A 23,145-nucleotide genomic window follows, 5' to 3' on the forward strand; every position below is an offset into this window, starting at 1 on the left:
TTAAAAATCTACAATAAAAAGTTACATTTTTGTAAGGGTTTTTCCAATTTTAATGTGCCTGTTAAGAGGTTAATGTGTGTATTCACACATCGGTGGTTTTTCCATGGGCCGTGTGTCTGTGGTGACACCACGTAAGCATGCCCTATTTTTGGCCACTCATGAAAACCATGGACACAACATGGATGCCATCTGGAGATGCTCTGGAAGCTAATTTGCAACCTACCAGTGGAATACAGATGACACACGGAGAGCAAAAAACGGACACACGGACCAAACGCGGATCCTTCACAGACCTCTTCATGGTTGAAACGCTGGCCATCTCGTTACTGGTGTCATCATGGACGTATGAAAGAGGCCTTACACAAGGATTTCTGCAGCAGATCCACATGAGTGTTAGCTCCATTGTTGTCCAATCCTCTGCATTTCTACTCCAAATATTTCACGTGTTAATTATTTTTTTAGGATTTTTTTTTTTTGTGATCATCCCGCCTGCAACATTTCCTTTGCATGTTAATGAGTTTGCAGAACCCTTATTCACGTGTATGGGATGCAGATATTATCACCAACACGTATGACCATTGCCTTATACTGTTACAATTGGTTCACGTCTCTTTAGACGCATTTTGGGCCGTTTGTGCCGGTTATTTGCAGTGTCGCTGAAATCTATCAATCGGAGCCGTTGCAGATGTTGAACCGATATTGCTGTATTACAGCATCATATAAGATGGTATATCCTGTCTCACAATGGTAGCTGGTATGTAATTGTGGCATGCAGTAGCTAAGCAGCTCTTACTGTAACGGAAGGTATTGGGGGGGGGGGGGGTTAAGGCTTTTGGGGAACTATTCACAGTGGCAGCCTGTTTCCATGGAAACCTCACCGCAGGTGGCTGTGCTTTGTGACAGCGCTGGCCTGCTTTGTGCCGGCGGAGATGGAGGACATTGCCCATCAAAACAGAATGTGCTAGGAAATCGCTGCCCCAGACAGGTTAACACAGGTCCCTCCGGCAAAAATAAACTAGGTGAAGCAGGGTCTGATAACCATCTCCTCCGTCCTCATTTACTGCACTTCCCACGTCTGGAGCGCAGGTAGAGCTCGGCGAGCGCGCAGCTTTTCTCCGTGAGGAGCATAAGGTCATTTAGATGGGAGGGGTCGCAGCATCGTCAGCCCAGGGTATCATCTCATTCCACAGCCCATTAATTTCACATTCTGTGCAGGGAGTGATAAAGCTTTGGGCCGGGAGGTGCGAGCACAGCAAGATGAAAACCTTTCCCGGGTTCAACCAGTCAGTGGCGATAAACTTGTATTAACTCGTTTCGGGTCTGTTTCTCTCCATCGTCTTGAGTTGAATAAATGTTTTGACCTTTGCCCTATTTCTCTTTGCTGCCCCCCCCCCCCCCTGTACCGAAGTGCGCGTTCGCTAACATATTGTGTTCATTTATAGGGATTTGCCCCAGTATGGACAGAAGCAGTGGCAGTCGTACTTTGGAAGGACCTTTGATGTCTATACGAAGCTTTGGAAGTTCCAGCAACAGCACAGGTGATGGGTCCTAGATGTAGACATTGACCTGTGTCACGTAGCTTGGGCTCGGTAAAGCTGATATCAGACTCCAAATGGGAAATACATCTACATTTTTTTAAAGTAACACTCCAGGCAAGGCAATACGGTGTTATGCTTAGTGCAGGGTCTAGGGTTGGGGCCGTGACACCGGGGGTTTTAATACTGCGGTCTTTGAATCTGTGTCTCATGCACCGTCCACTTAAGGCCTGCACCACGCGTAACAGTGTGTGAATTTTGCATAAAGAATTTTGTTTTAAAGGGGTTATCCTGAAAAAAGCATTACTGTGCAATGAATAGAATTTGAAATATTATTACAATATATATAGTATTGTAAGGTTTTGTTTATGTACTGTACATTGCATTTTCCTCTCTGGCAGCGCCCCCTGCTGTTTGCCATTCTGGTCCACCTTCTCCTGCATTCAGTGGTGGTTAAACATGCTAAGTAGCTTCACATAGAGAAGCAGATGCAGTGGTCCAGACACCTTCCATTCATTCATCCATGCATGAACGTGTCAGATACGTCACAGTGGGAACAGTTTTTAGAACAAAAAAGAAGCTTTAGCAAATTTTAACTTTTATTTTTTCCCCTCCCTCCTTGCTTTTAGGCAAGTGCTTGACAATCGGTATGGCCTTAAACGTTGGCAGATTGGAGAAATTGCCTCAAAGATTGGTCAGTTGTATTACCACTATTAGTAAGTATCTGCTGATGGGAAATTGAAATAACCAGATGCAAAACGGTGTAGAATAACTGCAATGAATATATTTCCATCAGTGTATCGCTTCATCATTGAGAGGACGCAGGAGGATTTATTGCACCGTGTGCCGGCTGAAGAGCACTTAGTTTGGCAGGGGCCCAGAGGAAGAGCATTAAGTTGTCCATGGCTGCAAATATTTTCTCCCTATCCAATAAGCACCCCATTTTGTTTGGTTATAAATGGACCACACAGGACTAGATGGTTTCCATGAAATTAATGTGGGAGGCCAATAGATCCTGTTTCCCTTGCCCACTCATATAGAATGAACTGTCATTGTGAGGGTTTCTTTGAGTCCTCCCAAAATGTATATAGCTTTCTACATGAAAATGCAGAATAAAATCACAGAAAGCTCCAGTCTCCAGTTCCCACTACTTCCTATACTATGCTTAACCCCCTCTGGATTTCTGCCCATTCATGAATGAGGGAAGTCCATTCTTAAAAACGGTGCTCCCCTTACTAAAGGTAGCAGGCGCTGTGGTTGCTGGATTTGTGCTTTTTTAAACTGTAGACACCTGGGGCTAATGTCTGCGATCGTTAATGCCAATCACAGACATTTAATAATGAATGAAATAATAAAAAAAAGTTGTAGCTCCAGTAAGGCAGCCAGTAAAAAAACTAAATGGCAAAACTGAAAATCGTAAGGTCCTGAAGGAGACAAGGGGTTGTCTGATCCCACAACCAATTTTAATAAAGGGGGGGGCCTTCAAATAAAAGAAATAATGGCACTCCTACTAAACGCAACTGTGACATCACCTTTGTGGTCATGTGCATCGCTGCAGGCATTAACTGACCTCAATGGTAACGTGACCACAGAGATTCAGCAGTAGGGGACATGTCACAGCTGCAGCCATTTTGGGCTAGAAATCATTCTTTCAGTTGCTCTTTGTTAAAAATGTTCAGCCATTTTTAAGGTTCAGGGGTATCACTTTTCCTTCCCATCAGCTGACCGCTCATGTGAAGCCTGATCTCCTGACCTCATAAACATTCATTATAGCTAAAGGCTTATTGTATAAGAATGTGGCTTAAATGAGTGTTTGAGGTCAATAGGTTCACATGAGCTGACCGGACTGATAAGTGAACCTCTGCAAACAGACCGATATGTATATTTTTTTTTTTTTTTTGTCCTTGGACTTCAAAAACAGCTGAACATTTTTAATAAAGACCAATTGAAAAAATGATTTATTTTTTTTTTGCCCAAAATTAGATGCCATTGTTTTAAAAAAAATTACCCCAAAGGTGTCCATAGCCTTTAAACTGGAATCTGCACAGCATTTTAATACAAATACCTTGATGATTCTCTACTGACCCAGCGCAATCAACACCTGCCTGTCCATAGTCCACCCTGTCTATCAGCCATCCATATGGGATGCATTGATGCCCATCGCACGGCATCCAATTGAGGAGCACTACTATAAGGTTCCATGTATGCTGACATCATTTCATATAATGATCGGCTGCCTTGGTCCCGTGACAGTTCATGGTCTTTGTCATTGCATGTGGCTGATAAACCGTGCAGGAGTGGCACAGAACTATTGTGCTATGTTGCAATATATTTTTTTTCCAATGTTAGCAAAAAAATTATTTATAAAATGGATTGATTGGTGACCTCCAATGAAACTGAGTGCTAGAACTTATGTGAGCGTATAATATGTACAGTGATCCTTTTCAGTATCCCTTGAAGTTGAAAAATGAGCCGGGTCACCATGTCGGATACTCACAGTAGAAGGTTTCGGCTTTCCCTTCAGCCTGCTTGTTAACTTGAAAGGTTTGCAGCCAGCGGGGCTTTGGTTCCTGCTCGAGACACTTCTGTTTGAAGATTTAAGGCCTTGTGTAGGGTCGGGAGGTTGCTTTTGCCTAATTTTGAAACCTGTAATAATTTGCTATGACCGGTAAAGCCAAAGTACGTTGTAACAAAGCGGAGCACTGAGATGGCGGGTACTTTATTATTTTACTGTGGGATGAAAACGAGTGGATTAATACTGAAAACTGTTTATAGGTACTAAGAACACACAAATATGGCCTATTTCATTTATTATTATTTTTTTTTTTATAGGAACCTGCCTCTTTTGAAAATGCTGTCCAGAACTGAGCAGATCGACTTATAGTTTTATGGAAAATCATTCTGTATAACTTGCAATTTATTCACTCATACCTCTGCTCTTTCTATGCGTAGGAGGTCTAGTCAGTAGCTTTCTGTATTGAATCATGCTTCAATTCCTGTCCATCACGGATAGCACCGCCCACTGGACTCCTAAGCATGGAAAGCGCAGTGGTTTACATGATTAAGTTATAAAAAAAAATATTTTCCCAAAGAACTACCGTATATATCAGTCTGCTCAGCTGCCCCTGCCCTATAACACATGCCCCGCAGATTGGAATTTATTTTTAACTTGACACATTCTCTTTAAAGCGGCTGATGGGAAAATACATTTTTCTACCGTCGAGTAATATTAACATTTGAAGATTTATTCCTGTTTCAGGCCTTTGTGGTGTGTCTACTGGATTTGCCATAAATGCGTGATCGATATAATCCAGATTGGGGGTCCATGATATCGAAATCCTGCCTTATGGGAAGCTATGGAAACAGTGGAGCAAGCGTGCTTAGGTGTTCCAATTTCTCCCGTAAAAGTGATTCGAGAGATTCGTAGTCTTGCAAGACTTGGGTCCCCATCCTTGTTGATGAGAGTCTTGATAAATTCACTGTCAGTGATGCAGCGTCCATGAGTCGAATGCAGAAGGACAGATCTATCATCCGTCTCGACAACAAGGCTCGCCATACCACCCAGATGGTTGTCGGCCAAGTTTAGGTGCTTCAGTTTCTTCCGTAAAAGTAAATGGAGAGAGCTTTGTAGTCTTGCAAGACTTTGGTCCACATCCTTGTTGATAAGAGTCTTGGTAAAATCAATCGGGGATGCAGCGTCCATAAGTTGGATACAGAAGGGCAGATCTGTCATCCGTCTCAACAACAAGGCTCGCCATACCTCTCCGATAGTTGTTGGCCAAGCTTAGGTGTTTTAGTTTCTCCTGTAAAAGTAAATGGAGAGTTGTCATCCGAGCATGCAGGTTTATTTTAATAGAGAGGTGGGGAAAGGAGCAGCCTATCTCTTGTAGGAACAGAGGATGATTAATTCCAGTTTGCCCAGTGCCTCCTTCTCCAGTCTAGGGACAGCCAGTAGATCCCTATATACAGGAAGTTGCTCTAGGCAGATTTGGCTGACTTTTCTCTCGTGAATATGGCCTGCCTAAGTCCTGCACTGGCCAAGCAAGAATGCTGCATAGCTATTGATAGTCTAACCACTGATCGTAGTGTGCCATTATGTAGCCAGCCCTCTTGCCATGTTCTTTCGCAGCATGGGTACAAGCGTAGCTCCAACCCTAAAGGGATTGACCACTTTCTGGTTACTGTTGACTGATGTGTTTGTGAGATGATTATATGGCATCTACTAATATAGCCTTTGTTGAAATTCTGCACCATTGTCTAAATATTGTCTATATTTAAGGTATGCCCCCTTGTTTACCAAGTCTTTTGTGCTGTCCATAAAATGGCTGTTGAAGGAGGGTCATGTGACCAGGCAAATCACCTCCATGTGACGTCTCCTCCATTCGAATGCACTGCACTTGTTCTGTTGGGAGTTTAGTGCAATGTGTTTGAGTGGAGCAGACCTCACAAGGAGGTGATTTGCCTGGTCACATGACCCTCCATCAGCGGCCATCTTATGGACAGGACCTCTGTGTAGACAGCACAAAAGACTTTACAAACATGGGGGAATACCTTACTAATATAGTCTTTTGTTGAAATTCTGCACCATTTTCTATATTTAATAAGTGCCATATCATCTCACAAACACATCGGTCAACAGTAGCCAGAAAGTGGTCATTCCCTTAAAACAGCAAATGGTGGAATGCTACAGTTTTCAGCGCTGCAGTGGGGAACACTGCCTCATTAATGGGATCTTATGTATGTTGAGAAATGTTGTCAGATACTGTTTTTGCATACGTCAGGCAGTTCTAGCTTATTGACTCCATAAGTGCAGTGTAAACGGATGGCTGTAGGCATTACCCGCCCTAGCACAGAGATGTTACACATAGTATATGCAGATACGTGTAGGAGTGTGAATATAAACTTTGCTTCTCTTCCAGTCTTCGTACGTCAGAGACAAGTTACCTTAATGAAGCATTCTCTTTCTACTCCGCAATCAGACAGCGATCCTATTATTCCCAGGTCACCAAAGAGGATAGGTAAGACATGACAGCCCCCCGTATGTATTAAATCTTTGCTACACTGATTTCATCTATTGATGCGGTGAATTATTGTTGAAATCTTTTAATCACATATATATATATATATATCAGTTATCGCCCTCTAGAGGTTGTTGTTGGAAGTGTTTTTCTAGTCGATCTGCTCTATCTTGTACACAGAATTCAGGTATGCTTATCGACTGTTTTATCCAAGCTTGCCTATGACAAAACGTACATTTTAGGGGCAAGTATGGTTTGATTGCTGTCAAGTCTATTTGTTCCTCTACTGAAAGAAGTGTTTCAGCAATTTTTTAATCTTTTCATAGACTATTTTTCATAGTGTCATGCAGAAGGTATTGCCCTTTTATCTAATTTCTCTCAGGGTGTAAGATTGTGGGTTCTTTCGCTGTGGTTGGGTCACATGATGTTATGGTGACCCTCAGCCCTTTGAGTCTTGATGACCCTTTGCAGGGGCATAATCTCAGAACATGACCAACTTCCTGCAGAATACAATTCTGTGTGCCTATGTTTATGCCAGTCTGTGCCCATATCGGCTCTTTTCCGTGCGCACCCCTATCCCGATGTCGCCGGGCTGTGTGAGTAGAAGCTCTTCCACAGTCATTGACACCTGGTGGCTCCTTTCTCCACTGCAGGTACCACCAAGCGCCTTCATTTCAGAGAGCTAGTAGATTACTTTCTAGACTTTTTTTGGACAGCACCTGAGGGCCCATTCATATGACCGTATACATTTTGCAGACTGCAAACCCCTAGATCCTCAAAACGTGGACGCTAGCCATGTGCATTGTGTATTTTCCCCTTCCACAGGTCCTGCACTATGTAGCAAATGTCTATTCTTGTCCGCAAAACGGACAAGAATAGGATATGTTCTATTTTTTTTTTTTTTTTGTGGAACCACGGAACGGACCGTGTGCTGGCTGCATATTTTGCATCCCCATTAAAATGAATGGGTCTGCATCTGATACGGTCGTGTGAATGGAGCCTAAAGCTGGCCTTGGGATCTGTAAGCACATAGGGGCAGCGTTACGGGGACTGTTTGGAACTGGAGGCATGGCAAGGGATCTTGTGAAGTGACGTGACTAGGGGGATCTTAGGAACTATAGGCACAGAGGGGGTGGCATGTGAAGGAGACGGCACACATAAAGGATTGCTTACCTGAGGGAGAGAAGAAGAGCGAGAAAAAGCAAGAAGCTGGTCCCAAGATGGTTGCCAGTCTAGTAATTCAGTCACTTGCGGTAATGGTATGGAAAGCTGGAATCATAGCAATGCTATCACTTTAAAATTTATTGCCAAAAAAAGGCAGTGGGATTCCTTAAATACTGTAGGTGTTTAGAGGAGACATTTATCTGCTATCAGTGGCCTTGAATGTACTGTAGCTGCATGATCAGAATGTGAAGATCGATTCGGGGCGTTAGCATGGGCAGATTTTAGGAGCAAAGAAGGATTAGTGGCAAAAGTATATCTTGAGGGACACATGGGTCTTATACCATCAGTACTGCAGGTTTTATTACGTTTGGTTGGTTTTCTGACCATTTTGGACCTTGGCCCATGCTGTGTCTCTTTACGTTGCTTTAAGTAGAGCTTGTCACTTTTAAAAGTACAAAGTTGTTTTGCCTGAATGAAGGATTTCACTCACTGACAGTCATTGCAGTCAGCAGCCCTTAAGCTGCTGACATTGGTTGTCAGGATAGATTACTGCGGAGGCTTTCATGGACATGAGAATAACTCTGCACGACAGGTACAAATGCATTGGGGAGGAGGCATGTTTCATGGGACGTTGACGTACCAGCTGATTCTTAAAACATCTAAAGTCTGAATCGCCAGCCGTTGAGAATGTGGACATCTTACAATATAGTCCTCTATCCTATGGAATAATGAGAGGGTTTCCTGCCATACATTACATTATAGCATGCTCCCGTGGTGTCACAAGAAACTTGACACTGGTCCTAATGATGTATGGATACGATTTTCTTCGGACATTAGAAGATGCTGTACATGGTGTAAAAGGCAGCAGTTTGGAGCAAAGTTATCACTTTGTTTAGGGGTCCACAATTTTCAAGTATAAAATATTGGAATCTCTTTCTTTACAAGCAGCAGAGGTTTTTCAGAGCTACCAATGTATGAAATGTCCTGCTGGCTCCCTCTGCAGAAGATGGTCTCCATTTAGGCGGCCATACACATTATATTAATGTTGGTCGAGCCCGCTGATTTCGGAGGGAGCGGCCGGCCATCTAATTTATATGCTGCCTGAACCCCTTGTTCGCATTCCTGGCAGCACTTTTCTCTCTTCTCCCAATTCAGAAAATGCGCTCATCTGAGCATAGATGGTTGAGTTGGCGGAGAAATAGCTGTCGGCCAAACAAGCTTTTTGGCCTAGCAGCTAGGTAAAGTGTATGGCTAGCTTTAGGGCAGCGGTGACCATTAGGATAATGTCCATAAGCAACTCCTTAACTTAAGAGTGGCACAAGTGACTGGAAGCATCGGCTTTAATTTTAATGAATGCACCATTCTTCCAGCTGTCATATTCTGTGTCTTCCCTTTCTGGATTACTAGATGGTCACTGTTTGAAGGAAATATTCTTAAAGGGGTTTTCTGGGATTTTTTCCTGGTGGGGTTCAGACACCCAGGACCCCCAACAGTCAGCTGTTTGAGAAGGCATCGGTGCTCACACTAGTGCCGCGGGTTCCTCTCAGCTCTCCAAGCACAGCGCCGTACATTGTATAGCAGCTGTTCTTGGTATCCGCTTCAATGGGGCTGAGCTGCACCTAGGCCTTGTAACCGATGAACGCGACATCGCATAGCCTATGCAAAGCTAAGAGAAGGCCACGGCGCTACTGTGAGCGCCGGTGCCTTGTCAGACAGCTGATCGGCGGTCCTGGGAGTTGGACCCCCACCGATCTATACTGATGACCTCTCCTGAAAAACCCATTTAACCTTCTCTACTTCATTAAAGATGAGACCTTTAGGGTTGTATCTTTGTTCAGACTATGAAACAGACTCTTGGCTTGGGTCATCATCTTCAGTTTTTTCCCCTGCCCACGCTCGCTGTGAGTATTTGAAGGCTGCCCTTTTCCAAATGTGTTGAAGTAATAGCTGTATGCAAGATATAATGCACGATGTATTAAAACCTTGTCAAGTATGACATTCTATTAAGTGTGACACTGATGTTATTACAGGCAGAACTTCATTTGGCCAACTTCATATGACTTGGACAACCCATGGTTCTTCAAAACCAGGGAATCCTCTAAAGCCAGCCATACACTTTATAGACCTCTGTCGGCTCGTTATTCCTCATGGTCCCCCCAACACATGCATGCTGGGCTCTCCAAGTGTGCATGGGTTCTCAATATAAATCTGATGCCAGTCTCTCTCTTGAGAACAAAGAATAGGACTTGGTAAAATTTAGCAGCCTCACCCTTCTTTCCCCTTGACATTTGCTATCAAGGAAGAGTCAGGACACCACAATAGTCATTAGATTGTCGGCCATTCCTGCCCGAATCGGCAGGTTTGGCCTAAGTTCATCTAATGTGTATGGTCCTCTTAATTTAGATGACCAGTGATTTTTATTTTTATATTTTTCCTGTTCTGCATGAAAATTGCTGCAATTTTTTGGGACACATGTAATAAGTAAAGTACACACTCTCAAGAATCTCATTTCACTGATAAACAGCTAGTATTTTATCAGTCTACATCTTTCAAGCCCATAGGAACCAGGTTTCGTATCCACCTACGATAAATATGGTTTTTATGTTGAATACACCCTGCATTAAAGGCTCTGGGATTGCATCAACTTTAAGTAATCACTGTGATTGTCTTCTAGACCTGAGCTGGTGGTGAAGAAGCTGCGGTACTATGCTCGCTTCATTGTCGTCTGCCTCTTGCTCAATAAAATGGATGTTGTTAAAGACCTAGTCAAGGTAACTGAACTGGGAACTCGTCATTTTAATGATTCATGCCCCTGCGCTTGGAGTATGTCATTGTCATATGGTTATTTAGTGCAATAGCCTTATGAATATTTTGGTTGTTTATTTTTTATTATACTGGAACTCAATGCTCATCAGTGGTATTTGCACCGTAGGAGCTGTCGGATGAAATTGAAGACTATACACATCGCTTTAATACAGAAGACCAGTTGGAATGGAATCTTGTACTTCAAGAAGTAGCCGCATTTATTGAGGTTCCGTATATTTCCTATATTGTATCCTGAGGTCACATCCTAGTTCTTTCTACAGACGCTGGCATTATCAAAATGGCTCTCATATGAGGCACTGAAAACTTTAATGTGGCCACTAATTATGACCATTGTCACTCAGATTTCCACACGTTGAGCATAGCCTTTCCAACCCTGGCTCTTTAAGCAGTTTGGGAAGCTACAGCTCCTGGCATGACCCGACTGCTCCAAACTGTGCATGCTGAGAGTTGTGGTTTGTCAACAGCTGAAGAGCCACAAGTTGGAACACCCTGTTCTAGACCATTCCCTTTTACCATGAAAATTTCACTTTGTAAAGGGTTGTCTCATCAGTTGATGATGATGTATAGTCTTGTGTGCACGCAGTCTTACCCTTAGGGCCTCGATGCGCTTAGCTGGCTGATTCAACAAGGGAGGAAAAGAAGACATGACCCTTTACCATAGGCCGCAAAGGCCTAGACTCAGGATAAGGCACCTATTGCAGAGACCAATTTCCTAGCACTTATCAAAGGGAGAATCAAAAAAAGGGAGGGAAGGTAGAGGGATCTCAAAGGTTCAAAAGGTACGGACGAGATATAGAGAATGTGAAGAAAACAAAATTAATAAACGTGAGGAAAAGGTATCTTTAAAATAAAAGGGACATTACCAACCGTGAATTTATAGACTAAGGGCTCTTTCACACCTGCGTTCTTGTCTTCCGGCATAGAGTTCCGTCGTCGGGGCTCTATGCCGGAAGAATCCTGATCAGGATTATCCTAATGCATTCTGAATGGAGAGAAATCCGTTCAGGATGCATCAGGATGTCTTCAGTTCCGGAACGGAACGTTTTTTGGCCGGAGAAAATACCGCAGCATGCTGCGCTTTTTGCTCCGGCCAAAAATCCGGAACACTTGCCGCAAGGCCGGATCCGGAATTAATGCCCATTGAAAGGCATTGATCCGGATCCGGCCTTAAGCTAAACGTCGTTTCGGCGCATTGCCGGAGCCGACATTTAGCTTTTTCAGAGTGGTTACCATGGCTGCCGGGACGCTAAAGTCCTGGCAGCCATGGTAAAGTTTAGCGGGGAGCGGGGGAGCAGTGTACTTACCGTCCGTGCGGCTCCCCGGGCGCTCCAGAGTGACGTCAGGGCGCCCCAAGCGTATGGATCATGTGATCACATGGATCACGTCATCCATGCGCATGGGGCGCTCTGACGTCATTCTGGAGCGCCCCGGGAGCCGCACGGACTGTAAGTATACCGCTCCTACTATGGCAACCAGGACTTTAATAGCGTCCTGGGTGCCATAGTAACACTGAAAGCATTTGGAAGTTCCGTCTTCAAATGCTTTCAGTACACTTGCGTTTTTCCGGATCCGGAGTGTAATTCCGGCAAGTGGAGTACACGCCGGATCCGGACAACGCAAGTGTGAAAGAGGCCTTAGATTTAGGAAAAGCCCCAAAATTATATGAACCAAAAATAAGTGTTACATAGGAAGATCAAACGCCTGGTTGAAAAGTAGGGTTTTCAGTGCACGTCTGAATGAGAGAAGATTGGGGATCATTTTCAGGGCCACAGGTAGGTGGTTCCAAAATCTGGCTCCTTGAGCCGAAAAGGATCTACCTCCACGTCTGATCTTATTAACTTGCGGGATGATAAAATTCGCAGAGTTACTAGACCTCAATGGGGCGTAACTGGTGAATTTACGTCGCAGGTACAAGAGCCCCACACCATGGAATACCCTATGCATGAAGCATCCAATCTTGAACATCACCCGTTGTTGGACGGGGAGCCAGTGCAAGGCATTGAGAGGGAGTGCTATGCTCTCGGCAGGCAACACCCGTTAGTAGCCTTGCAGCGGTATTCTGCACAAGTTGAAGTCTATGCAAGTTCTTCTTAGGGAGTCCCATGTACAAGGCATTACAATAGTCCAACCGACTGCTGATCGCTTCTACGACCAAGGCTTTCCAGAGAGGGGATTCAATGTATTTTAAGATCCTCCTCAGAAGTTTCAGCTGGTAGTGGCAGGTACTAACCACCTGATTTATCTGAGGAGCCAGGGTTAATCTGGAGTCCAAGACCACTCCCAAGTCCCTTAGCTGGATGGCTGTCTCAGGGACAGGTCCAAAAGACAATGGCCATTGGGGTGCTGAGGTTGTAATTTTCTGGTCACTGAATGTAATGCATTCAGTTTTGGTGCCATTAAAGGGAGTCTGTCATCAAAGTTTCACCTTTTTAACCCTTCCCATAGCTTTCTAGCAGCCTTACAGTTAATAAAAACTTTACCTTTATGAGCAATCCTGGACTTATAAAACCGGCAAAAAACAACCTAGTAGCATATGCAAATGAGGGCTCGCAAGTGCCCAGTAGCGGCGTTACCCTCGTAGGTGCCCAGCTAGCTCAGCCTTATTGTCGCTTCCCACCGCCCATCTACTTACTTCTTCTTGTTTCGCCGAGATCCAGCGCCAGCGCACTCAGTCCGTCGGCTGGCGCATGCGCACTGCGATGCCCATTCCTTGTACGGCATCACAGTAATGAATGCGCACTTGGAGTTTTGGTGGCAAGTCACATAAAGCTTTGACTTCACAGACCACAATGCAAGTTGCTTCAGAACTTTTCTTTGAGTCGTTTTTACACCCAAATCAGAGCTCTAATAGAGCCATGTGACCGCAAGTTGCAGACAGGTTGCACAAATGTTTTTGGTCAAGATCTGCTGTTGCGACACATGTCACCATGTAGCCCTAGCTTCAGACAGACTTGTCTCTAATGAGGCAGTCTATTGGGATTTCCTTCTGTCTGTGGTTTGGCATCATGAACCTCCTGACAAGTTCCCTTTTAAAGGGGTTGTCCGGGTTCAGAGCTGAACCTGGACATATCCTCTTTTTAACCTAGGCAGCCCCTCTGAGATACTCCGATGCTCTCCCTTGCCCTGTGCTGAATTGCACAGGATAAGGGCTTTTTCAGCAGATCCAGCAACATACCGGGTCTCTGCTAGGCAGAGGCTTCCGCCTAGCAGTGTTCCTGGTGACGTCGCCAGAAACACTGCTAGGCAGAAGCCTCCCCCTAGCAAGGTAAGTTTGTAAACAAAAAAGCCCTTGCCCTGCGCTATACAGGGCAGGGGAGAGGAAATGCTCCGATGCTCATCTTAGAGGGGCACCCTGGGTGAAGAAGGGGATATGTCTGGCTTCAGCTCTGAACCCGGACAACCCCTTTACGTCTGAAGAATGCTCTGACATGTGGACATGTTGTTCTTTCATAGCTGACTATTAGGGGTACAAATGCAATATTTAGACAGAGATTAGCCAGGTTATACATTATTCATTAGCGCAGTGTAAAAGATGAAGATCATTTACTCATTCCAGCTTCAAAGAACGTATCCAGTACATGAAAAATCCTTGTTTTCCTCCCGAGACGATTCTTGCAGCATGGCATCTCATTTACATTTAATCTAAATAATGAAGTGGTAGCCGGCATGGGCTGATGAACTGCCGGAAAGTTCCAGGGCTCTACAATTATTCCCTCATGATTGGGTCGCGGTGGTTTTATTTCACATGGCCTTCAGATCGTGTCTCCTGAGACGTCAGCTTGAATATATTTCATGTCTAATGGATCTTTTCTTCACCGCAGACTGTCTGTTCAGCAGTTGGCTATTTCCACGTGATAAAGATGCACTTTTCACCTAATATTCAGCTTCTCTCCGGTGGCAGGCAGACCCTGTGATGGTGTTAAATGATGACAACACCATTGTGATCATTTCAAATCGACTGGCGGAGGGTACAGGACCCGTGTTGGAGCAGGGCATGGTCGTGGGGCAGTTGGTGCTAGCTGATGCTCTCATCATTGGCAACTGCAATAATCAGGTGAGGACGTTTGGTCAGGTTGACCACATCAGTGTAGGCTTTCCCTACCATCTGTGAAGGACAGGCCTTCAGTGTTTAATCCCAAGAAGATCTCTTTAATCCAGCCATACACTCAAGATTGATGTCAACTCCTATGATTACCCTATACACATGCTTGCTTTGATGTGACAAAGGGGGAGAGCATTCTTCACCTTGAGCTACCACCATACACTTTACATTAATGGCAGATTTAGGTCATGCCTGGCAGATTAAGGCTACATTCACGCGACCGTATGTGTTTTACAGTCCGCAAAACACTGATCCGCAATAAATATGGATGACCCCCTTTTGGCACCCGTTTTTCTTTTGCGGATCCATTGTAACAATGACTATACTTGTCCACAAAACAGACAAGAATAGGACATGCTCTGTCATTTTTGCTGGGCTATGGAACGGACATGCGGATGCGGACAGCACACAGTGTGCTGTTAGGATTTTTTTGCCGACTGTAAAGGGGGAATATTAATCACCAATATTTGTGCAAATATCGATAATTAATATTCATAAATGGGAGGAGCCACCTAGTGATAACTCCGCCCATTTATGCCTTTATATAATAATAATAATACCTTCGCTATGCTTTACACTAATCACTACGCTAGCTGCAAGCGCCTTACTATCACTATACTACGGCGGCGACTACTAAAAACACCATACACTGCATTATGAACAATAAGGAATATTTATTACACAATACAATTATATCAGTCTAGCAATACGTTATATCTATATATATTCATGGATCAATGGATATTAATATATATACATATAGACGTACACACCGCAATACAGAAACAGTACTACAATAAACACAATACAAGCCTAACTACACTACACAATCCCAAATTCCACCCCACATACTATCTATACATTACAATAATACATCATACACACAAATATCAGTAACCCACCCCACCTGACTATTCACTGTCCCTACGGGGTACGACGACGGTTAATGGTGGCCTCACAGGGGTGTAAACTGACCACAAACACAAAGGGTTAACAATGGGGATAATATCAGAACTGTACAGCAATGCAAGGGTGAATATCCTGCAAGTGTACAGTGGGAAGGGGGGGGGGGGGGGGTGTGGCAGGGTTAGAGCAGGGGTTACCACCAGGGGTTAATCAGGGTAGGGAAAGGGTTACACGGTGGAGCAAGGGTTTGGGGGATCAGGGTGTCCAGTAACATGGCAAGGGTAAGGGGTTACAGGACCAGGGGTGATATGTGAGGGGTAGGTAGGGGCTACACAGGTATACTTAGGCCTTATCCAGGTGGTCATCATGAAGCTGCTCTCTCCCCTGCATCTCTGAATCTAGTCTGGTTGCAAGAGACAGCACCTCTGGCCGGTTCGGGGTTTTATAGCCCAAAAGCAACCCCCTCCTCAGGGATGTGACATCATAGTGTCACTGTGACGTATGCCTGCCTACAATCCCCAGAGTCTCCCCCCCCCCCCCCCCTTGTCCCAAAGATGCTGGGAGTAGTGGGATGGAGTTTTAGCCATGGGCAGAGGTGTGGAAAAACAGGTTCTCAGATTCTTGATGTCTGGTTAGAAGGTCCCCTCACAAACGGTGCCAAAGCGTCTGATTGCTTTGGGCCTGAACAAAAGGTGACTAGATGCTAATCAGCTGTTATCCTACAGGCTATAACAACTCTGTAGATAACAGTTGGAATTGCATATATGCATATATATATCCACAGATGCTTGGGGGCTCATCTATAAACACATACAAAACCGGGGGTATGAATGGGCAGCAATAAGCCCACATACATACTGTCATGCTGACATAAGTGTATATACATAGACACGTGTGCAAATACATACACACATATCTATATATACACACACCCTCGCATATATCTGGGGCATACAGGGGACATATATAAGAGGGCACATATATTTACTAATATAAGGGGGCACAGCTTCCAGGGACCACATATTTCCCACAGGGGCCACCATGAGCCCCTGGGGATCACCATGGGCAGACGTGCGCAGATGCTGGGCACATCTGCGCACATCACCCCATGATGCGGTGGTTAATGTATGCATATATACAGTGGGGGAAATAATTATTTGACCCCTCACTGATTTTGTAAGTTTGTCCAATGACAAAGAAATGAAAAGTCTCAGAACAGTATCATTTCAATGGTAGGTTTATTGTAACAGTGGCAGATAGCACATCAAAAGGAAAATCGAAAAAATAACTTTAAATAAAAGATAGCAACTGATTTGCATTTCATTGAGTGAAATAAGTATTTGAACCCTCTAACAAAAAAAGACTTAATACTTGGTGGAAAAACCCTTGTTTGCAAGCACAGAGGTCAAACGTTTCTTGTAATTGATGACCAAGTTTGCGCACATTTTAGGAGGAATGTTGGTCCACTCCTCTTTGCAGATCATCTCTAAATCCCTAAGGTTTCGAGGCTGTCTCTGTGCAACTCTGAGCTTGAGCTCCCTCCATAGGTTTTCGATTGGATTAAGGTCCGGAGACTGACTAGGCCACTCCATGACCTTAATGTGCTTCTTCTTGAGCCACTCCTTTGTTGCCTTTGCTGTATGTTTTGGGTCATTGTCGTGCTGGAACACCCATCCACGACCCATTTTCAGTTTCCTGGCAGAGGGAAGGAGGTTGTCGCTCAGGATTTCACGATACATGGCTCCGTCCATTTTCCCGTTTATGCGAATAAGTTGTCCTGTGCCCTTAGCAGAAAAACACCCCCAAAGCAAAATGTTTCCACCCCCATGCTTGACGGTGGGGACGGTGTTTTGGGGGTCATAGGCAGCATTTTTCTTCCTCCAAACACAGCGAGTTGAGTTAATGCCAAAGAGCTCTATTTTGGTCTCATCAGACCACAGCACCTTCTCCCAGTCACTCTCTGAATCATTCAGGTGTTCATTGGCAAACTTCAGACGGGCCTGCACATGTGCCTTCCTGAGCAGGGGGACCTTGCGAGCCCTGCAGGATTTTAATCCATTGCGGTGTAATGTGTTTCCAATGGTTTTCTTGGTGACTGTGGTCCCTGCTAATTTGAGGTCATTAACTAACTCCTCCCGTGTAGTTCTAGGATGCTTTTTCACCTTTCTCAGAACCATTGACACCCCACGAGGTGAGATCTTGCGTGGAGCCCCAGAGCGAGGTCGATTGATGTTCATTTTGTGCTCCTTCCATTTTCGAACAATCGCACCAACAGTTGTCACCTTCTCTCCCAGCTTCTTGCTAATGGTTTTGTAGCCCATTCCAGCCTTGTGCAGGTCTACAATTTTGTCTCTGACATCCTTGGACAGCTCTTTGGTCTTTCCCATGTTGGAGAGTTTGGAGTCTGCTTGATTGATTGATTCTGTGGACAGGTGTCTTTTATACAGGTGACTAGTTAAGACAGGTGTCCTTAATGAGGGTGACTAATTGAGTAGAAGTGTCTAACCACTCTGTGGGAGCCAGAACTCTTAATGGTTGGTAGGGGTTCAAATACTTATTTCACTCAATGAAATGCAAATCAGTTGCTATCTTTTATTTAAAGTTATTTTTTCGATTTTCCTTTTGATGTGCTATCTGCCACTGTTACAATAAACCTACCATTGAAATGATACTGTTCTGAGACTTTTCATTTCTTTGTCATTGGACAAACTTACAAAATCAGTGAGGGGTCAAATAATTATTTCCCCCACTGTATACCACACATGCCCGCACGTGTTTGCAGGCATGCATGGATATATATGCATACGTCTCAACCGCTCCTCAACACCGACCCTTTGAAATGAATCCGCAAAAATAACGGAACGGACACGGAAACAAAGTACGTTTGTGTGAATGTAGCCTAAGGGTACGGCCACATGCCGCAGTCATGCTGTGGATGGATCTCTCAGCCGCTAAGTGGCCAAGTACCACTCAGTACCTCATGGTATATTCGTTGCTCATTGTTAATAGATGCGCAGTTTTGTAGGTCACCATTTGACCATTAACAGTGAGCACCCAATAAACCCAAGTGGTTCTAATCCATTAATATGACCCTGCTGCAGCTTGTAAGGGCGCACGGTGGCTGCTTCCCAAACTTGTGGTCTTAACCTACAGGCCCATTGGAATGATTGGGCAAACGATAATTTGTTCGAATGAGCCTGTACAAGACACGTCGAGGGAGATCAGGCAGTTTACTTTAGCAGAAGGGACAGAAGGTGAATGAAGAATACAGCCTCTTTAATAGCTACATTATACTGGTATCATTGTGAAATTTACAGTGAAACTTCTCCGAAAACCACCTCTGGCAGAAGATCTCCCCTTTCCCAGTCCAGATTATTTGCGACTCATTTTCAGCTTCCATATATTTCACATTCACTGTAATTTTGGATGTATTGGATATGCCAAACGTTCCGTCGGTTTTTATATGACTTTTTTTTTTTATTATTTTATCCGCAGGTGAAGTTCAGTGAGCTGACAATTGACATGTTCCGGATGCTACAAGCTCTGGAGAGAGAGCCAATGAATCTGACCTCTCAAATGAATAAACCAGGATTGCAGGTTTTGTATCACTGTTGCTAAATCTTCAAAAATCAGATCATAAAGAATCAGCGTATAGGCTCTGTTCACACTACAGTTTTGTGCTTCTGTTGCAGTTAGGTCAGCCTTTCGACTTCTTGATTAGTGGGATACAATGCAGTAATCTCAGTGGGGTCACCTGTATCTGTTTGGAAACAGTCCTGGCATAGCTGTTATGGCTCTGTTAAATATTGGAGCCATAAGGGAGTTTGAACAGATTGTCTATCATATTGGTGGAACTTACTCACCTGTGCCTCATCTGTTTTGCAGGATCCTGCTGAAAAGCCTACAAAAAGAGAGAACCCTCATAAATATCTTCTCTATAAGCCAACTTTCAGTCAACTATATACCTTCCTTGCAGCATCTTTCAAGGTTAGTGCAGGTTCGGGTTATCCTAGAAAGTGTTTGTATAGATCCTTACACATGATGGTTACATAAGGCCTGTCTTTTTAATATTTCTGTGTACAGAGCTCAGTGAGGGCTTGGTTTGCGGGACGTACTGTAGTTTTTATTGATACCATTTTAGGTTATGTACGACTTTTTGATCACTTTTTTAAAAGATGGCGAATAATTTATTTTACGGTGTTCACCACACAGGAAAAAATTTTTCAGGTTTTAATAGTTCTAGCATTTTTGACATACGGTGACATCTTATGTTTTTTTTTTTTCATTTAATTTTATATGCAATATTGGGAAAGGGGGAGAACTAAATTTCACATGAGTTCTTCTGATTGCTTGTCCCATAGACTGCAGTAAAATACTATTTCAGTCTATGGGAGTCTATGTAGAGGAAAACTGGCTTAGCTATAAGCTCATAGCAACCAATCAGATTCCAGCTTTTGCTGTGGGCAACTGAGCTGGTATTCCTTTTATTTCAGGCCCGACTTTAAAGGCACTTATCCATGACTGGTCTGGGAACCTCCACAAGGCCCCAGGCTGTCATGGCAACTAGTCAGAGTCCCACAGACATCGAGGTCGCTATTAACAGGGGCATCTGAGGGGTTCAGTGACCAGGTTCGGCATCATCTCTGATCCCGGTCATTGTGGCCTTGTGCTAGCTATATTATACAGCCGGCACCCGCCATGTATAGAGCGAGCTCCATACATCCCCTTTACGCTGATCATGTATGTAATTATGCGTTAAAGGGTATTATGGAATACAGGGATCTTGTAATATTTTAGTCAAAGGCTCCAATGGTAGCGCTAATCAGTTATCCAGATTACAGTATATAACTGTATAGCATACGAGGATATTCATACGGTCTGTAGCCGGCAGCGTAGCTGTACTTGATTATATACTACTCATGGTCACCACTGTTGAAGGGAAACTTCTACATGAAAAAGTTACCCTTTGTAATTATTCATTAGGGGATGCTTCAGACTCTCTAGTGATTTTATATTTTCCTTTGTGTTTGATAGGCCATGCCTGAATACTTTCAGACTGTTGCCTGGCAATGGCTTCTTCAGCCAGCTGGTGACTATGCTGGGCCTGGAGAGACCGGAATAGCCGCCCACCAATCTTCCTTACCACTTATGGAGACTAATAATGCCTGTACTAGCAATCAGTTTCACACTGAAGATTGTTCTTGGGAAGATGAGCTCTGGTCATAGGCACGTGCAGTGGTTGTTTATATCTTTACTGGTTATACTTTGTCCACCTGCAGTTTTCTGGATATAACTCCATAAAGTAGGTTACCCTTTCACATGAGCAGATAGATATTTCTTGTACAGGTTCCTGGCCAGTTTAGGGCAACTTCTGCTTGTGTAGTTGACAACTGAAGAGACAGCCTCGGCAAATTCAGGCTGTCCTGGACTGAAAATGGCAGGGCCCTGCGCAAGCCCCACCATTAAGGGTAATCCTCAAGGGTTTGGCACATTTCCACAGCAGGACTCTTACATGCCCTGAATTTACCAAGTAAGTTTGTACTTGGGAACTGCACACAAAGCCATGGTAAAGAGCTGCCCTCTACCCCATGAGGCTCCAGGGTGGCCTTAACTATGTAATTATAACAAAGTTACCCCCTCCAGTACCAGACTAAAATTTTTACTTTAGATGGGAAATGTATAGTCTCCTCCAGCCTTCCACTTGAATAATGGCACACCCATTCCCAATATCTGGTCTCCTGACTTGTAAAATCCAAAATGGCCTCCGGAGTCTTCAGCTTTACTGTGGGAGCTGCTCCCACTGCCCTGGGATGAACCAGCGCTGACGCCTGCTGGGGAAAAACACAGATGGGATGGACACAATGATGACGTCAGCAGCAATGCTTTATCCCTGGGCACTGGAGGGAAAGACGTGGTTTAAAATCACTGAAAGCAGCTCCAAGTCCAGGACTCTGGTGGCCATTTTGGATAGAAGAATTTAGGGGATCATATCTTTGAAATGAATGCACCATAATTGACCTAGATGGGGACAAGGTATGATGACTATACATTTCCAATGTACAAATTTTCATTTCGGACAGGAGAGGGTTGGTTTAGAGATGGGCCTCCAGGATATAAAAAGCTACGTTTCCTAGGAAGGGGTGTTCCTATAATTAGAATTTCTCCCCTTTCCATAGCATAGGATGATAACCGTCTGATCAGTAGGGGATCTGACTTTATCATAGACCATCAATATCAGATTGGTGAGGAACCAAAATCCCATACCTTTGCCAATCAGCTGTAGATCCAGAACTGAACAGGGTCTTGAATAGAGTGGTGGTGAAGCAAGTGCACAGCTGCTTCCTTCAGTCGGAGATACGGTAGCTGAAAGCTGTGTTTGGCTATCTCTAGTAGGCCCAAAGAGATAAAATCAATGCTGCGGTGCACTTTTAAGCTGTGCCATTCAAACAGAGGAACCTTCGTTCTTGAGGGGGGTCCAAGAAGTCAGACCCCCAATGAGCAGACACTTATCACCTGTCCTATGAAATGGTGAGAAATTCTGATTATAGGAAAACCCATTTCTAGGAACCTGCAGGGGTTTGGACCCGCGCTGATCTGATATTGATGGCCTATCCGGCCATCTATATCAAGTTCCTGCACATTCCCTTTAACGTTTTTCCTGTGGATAGGTGATAAGTTTTATTATGAGAAAAACCCTTTCAGCTTGCTTTTGCTTCCATATTCTTTCTTAACCACTTCCCATCTGGGCCATTTGCCCCCTTCCTGACCAGGCCTAATTTTGCAAATCTGACATATCTCACTTCATGTGGTAATAACTTTGGAACGCCTTTACTTATCCAAGTCATTCAGAGACTGTTTTCTCGTGACACATTGTACTTCATGATAGTCATAAATTTGAGTCAATATATTTCACCTTTTATTTATGAAAAAATCCAAAATTTACACAATTTTGAAAAATTCGCAATTTTCTAAATTTCTATTTCTCTGCTTTTAACCCCTTAAGGACCGGGCTCATTTTCACCTTAAGGACCAGGCCATTTTTTGCAAATCTGACCAGTGTCACTTTAAGTGCTCATAACTTTAAAACGCTTTGACTTATCCAGGCCATTCTGAGATTGTTTTTTCGTCACATATTGTACTTCATGACACTGGTAAAATGAAGTCAAAAAAACTATTTTTTTTGCACAAAAAAATACCTAATTTACCAAAAATTTGAAAAAAATTAGCAAATTTCAAAGTTTCAGTTTCTCTACTTCTGTAATACATAGTAATACCCCAAAAAATTGTGATGACTTTACATTCCCCATATGTCTACTTCATGTTTGAATTGTTTTGGGAATGATATTTTATTTTTTGGGGATGTTATAAGGCTTAGAAGTTTAGAAGCAAATCTTGAAATTTTTCAGAAATTTACAAAAACTCAATTTTTTGCGACCAGTTCAGGTCTGAAGTCACTTTGCGAGGCTTACATAATAGAAACCACCCAAAAATGACCCCATCTAAGAAACTACACCCCTCAAGGTATTCAAAACTGATTTTGCATACATTGTTAACCCTTTAGGTGTTGCACAAGAGTTATTGGCAAATGGGGAGG

General features: G+C 43.8%; 1 protein-coding gene across 1 annotated transcript in view; it reads left to right on the top strand.

The window, feature by feature from the left end:
- SCAI (suppressor of cancer cell invasion) overlaps window positions 1-23,145 on the top strand; it is a 173,119-nt gene that overhangs the window by 109,576 nt on the left and 40,398 nt on the right. The window contains exons 3-10 of the mRNA XM_040442135.1: window positions 1,443-1,538; window positions 2,165-2,251; window positions 6,455-6,553; window positions 10,392-10,488; window positions 10,650-10,748; window positions 14,445-14,597; window positions 19,047-19,148; window positions 19,437-19,538. Of these exons, the coding sequence (XP_040298069.1) occupies window positions 1,443-1,538; window positions 2,165-2,251; window positions 6,455-6,553; window positions 10,392-10,488; window positions 10,650-10,748; window positions 14,445-14,597; window positions 19,047-19,148; window positions 19,437-19,538 (835 nt within the window). The remainder of the gene's footprint in view (window positions 1-1,442; window positions 1,539-2,164; window positions 2,252-6,454; window positions 6,554-10,391; window positions 10,489-10,649; window positions 10,749-14,444; window positions 14,598-19,046; window positions 19,149-19,436; window positions 19,539-23,145) is intronic.

The sequence above is a fragment of the Bufo bufo genome, chromosome 8 (genome assembly GCF_905171765.1).
Source record: "Bufo bufo chromosome 8, aBufBuf1.1, whole genome shotgun sequence".
Classification (NCBI taxonomy): domain Eukaryota; kingdom Metazoa; phylum Chordata; class Amphibia; order Anura; family Bufonidae; genus Bufo; species Bufo bufo.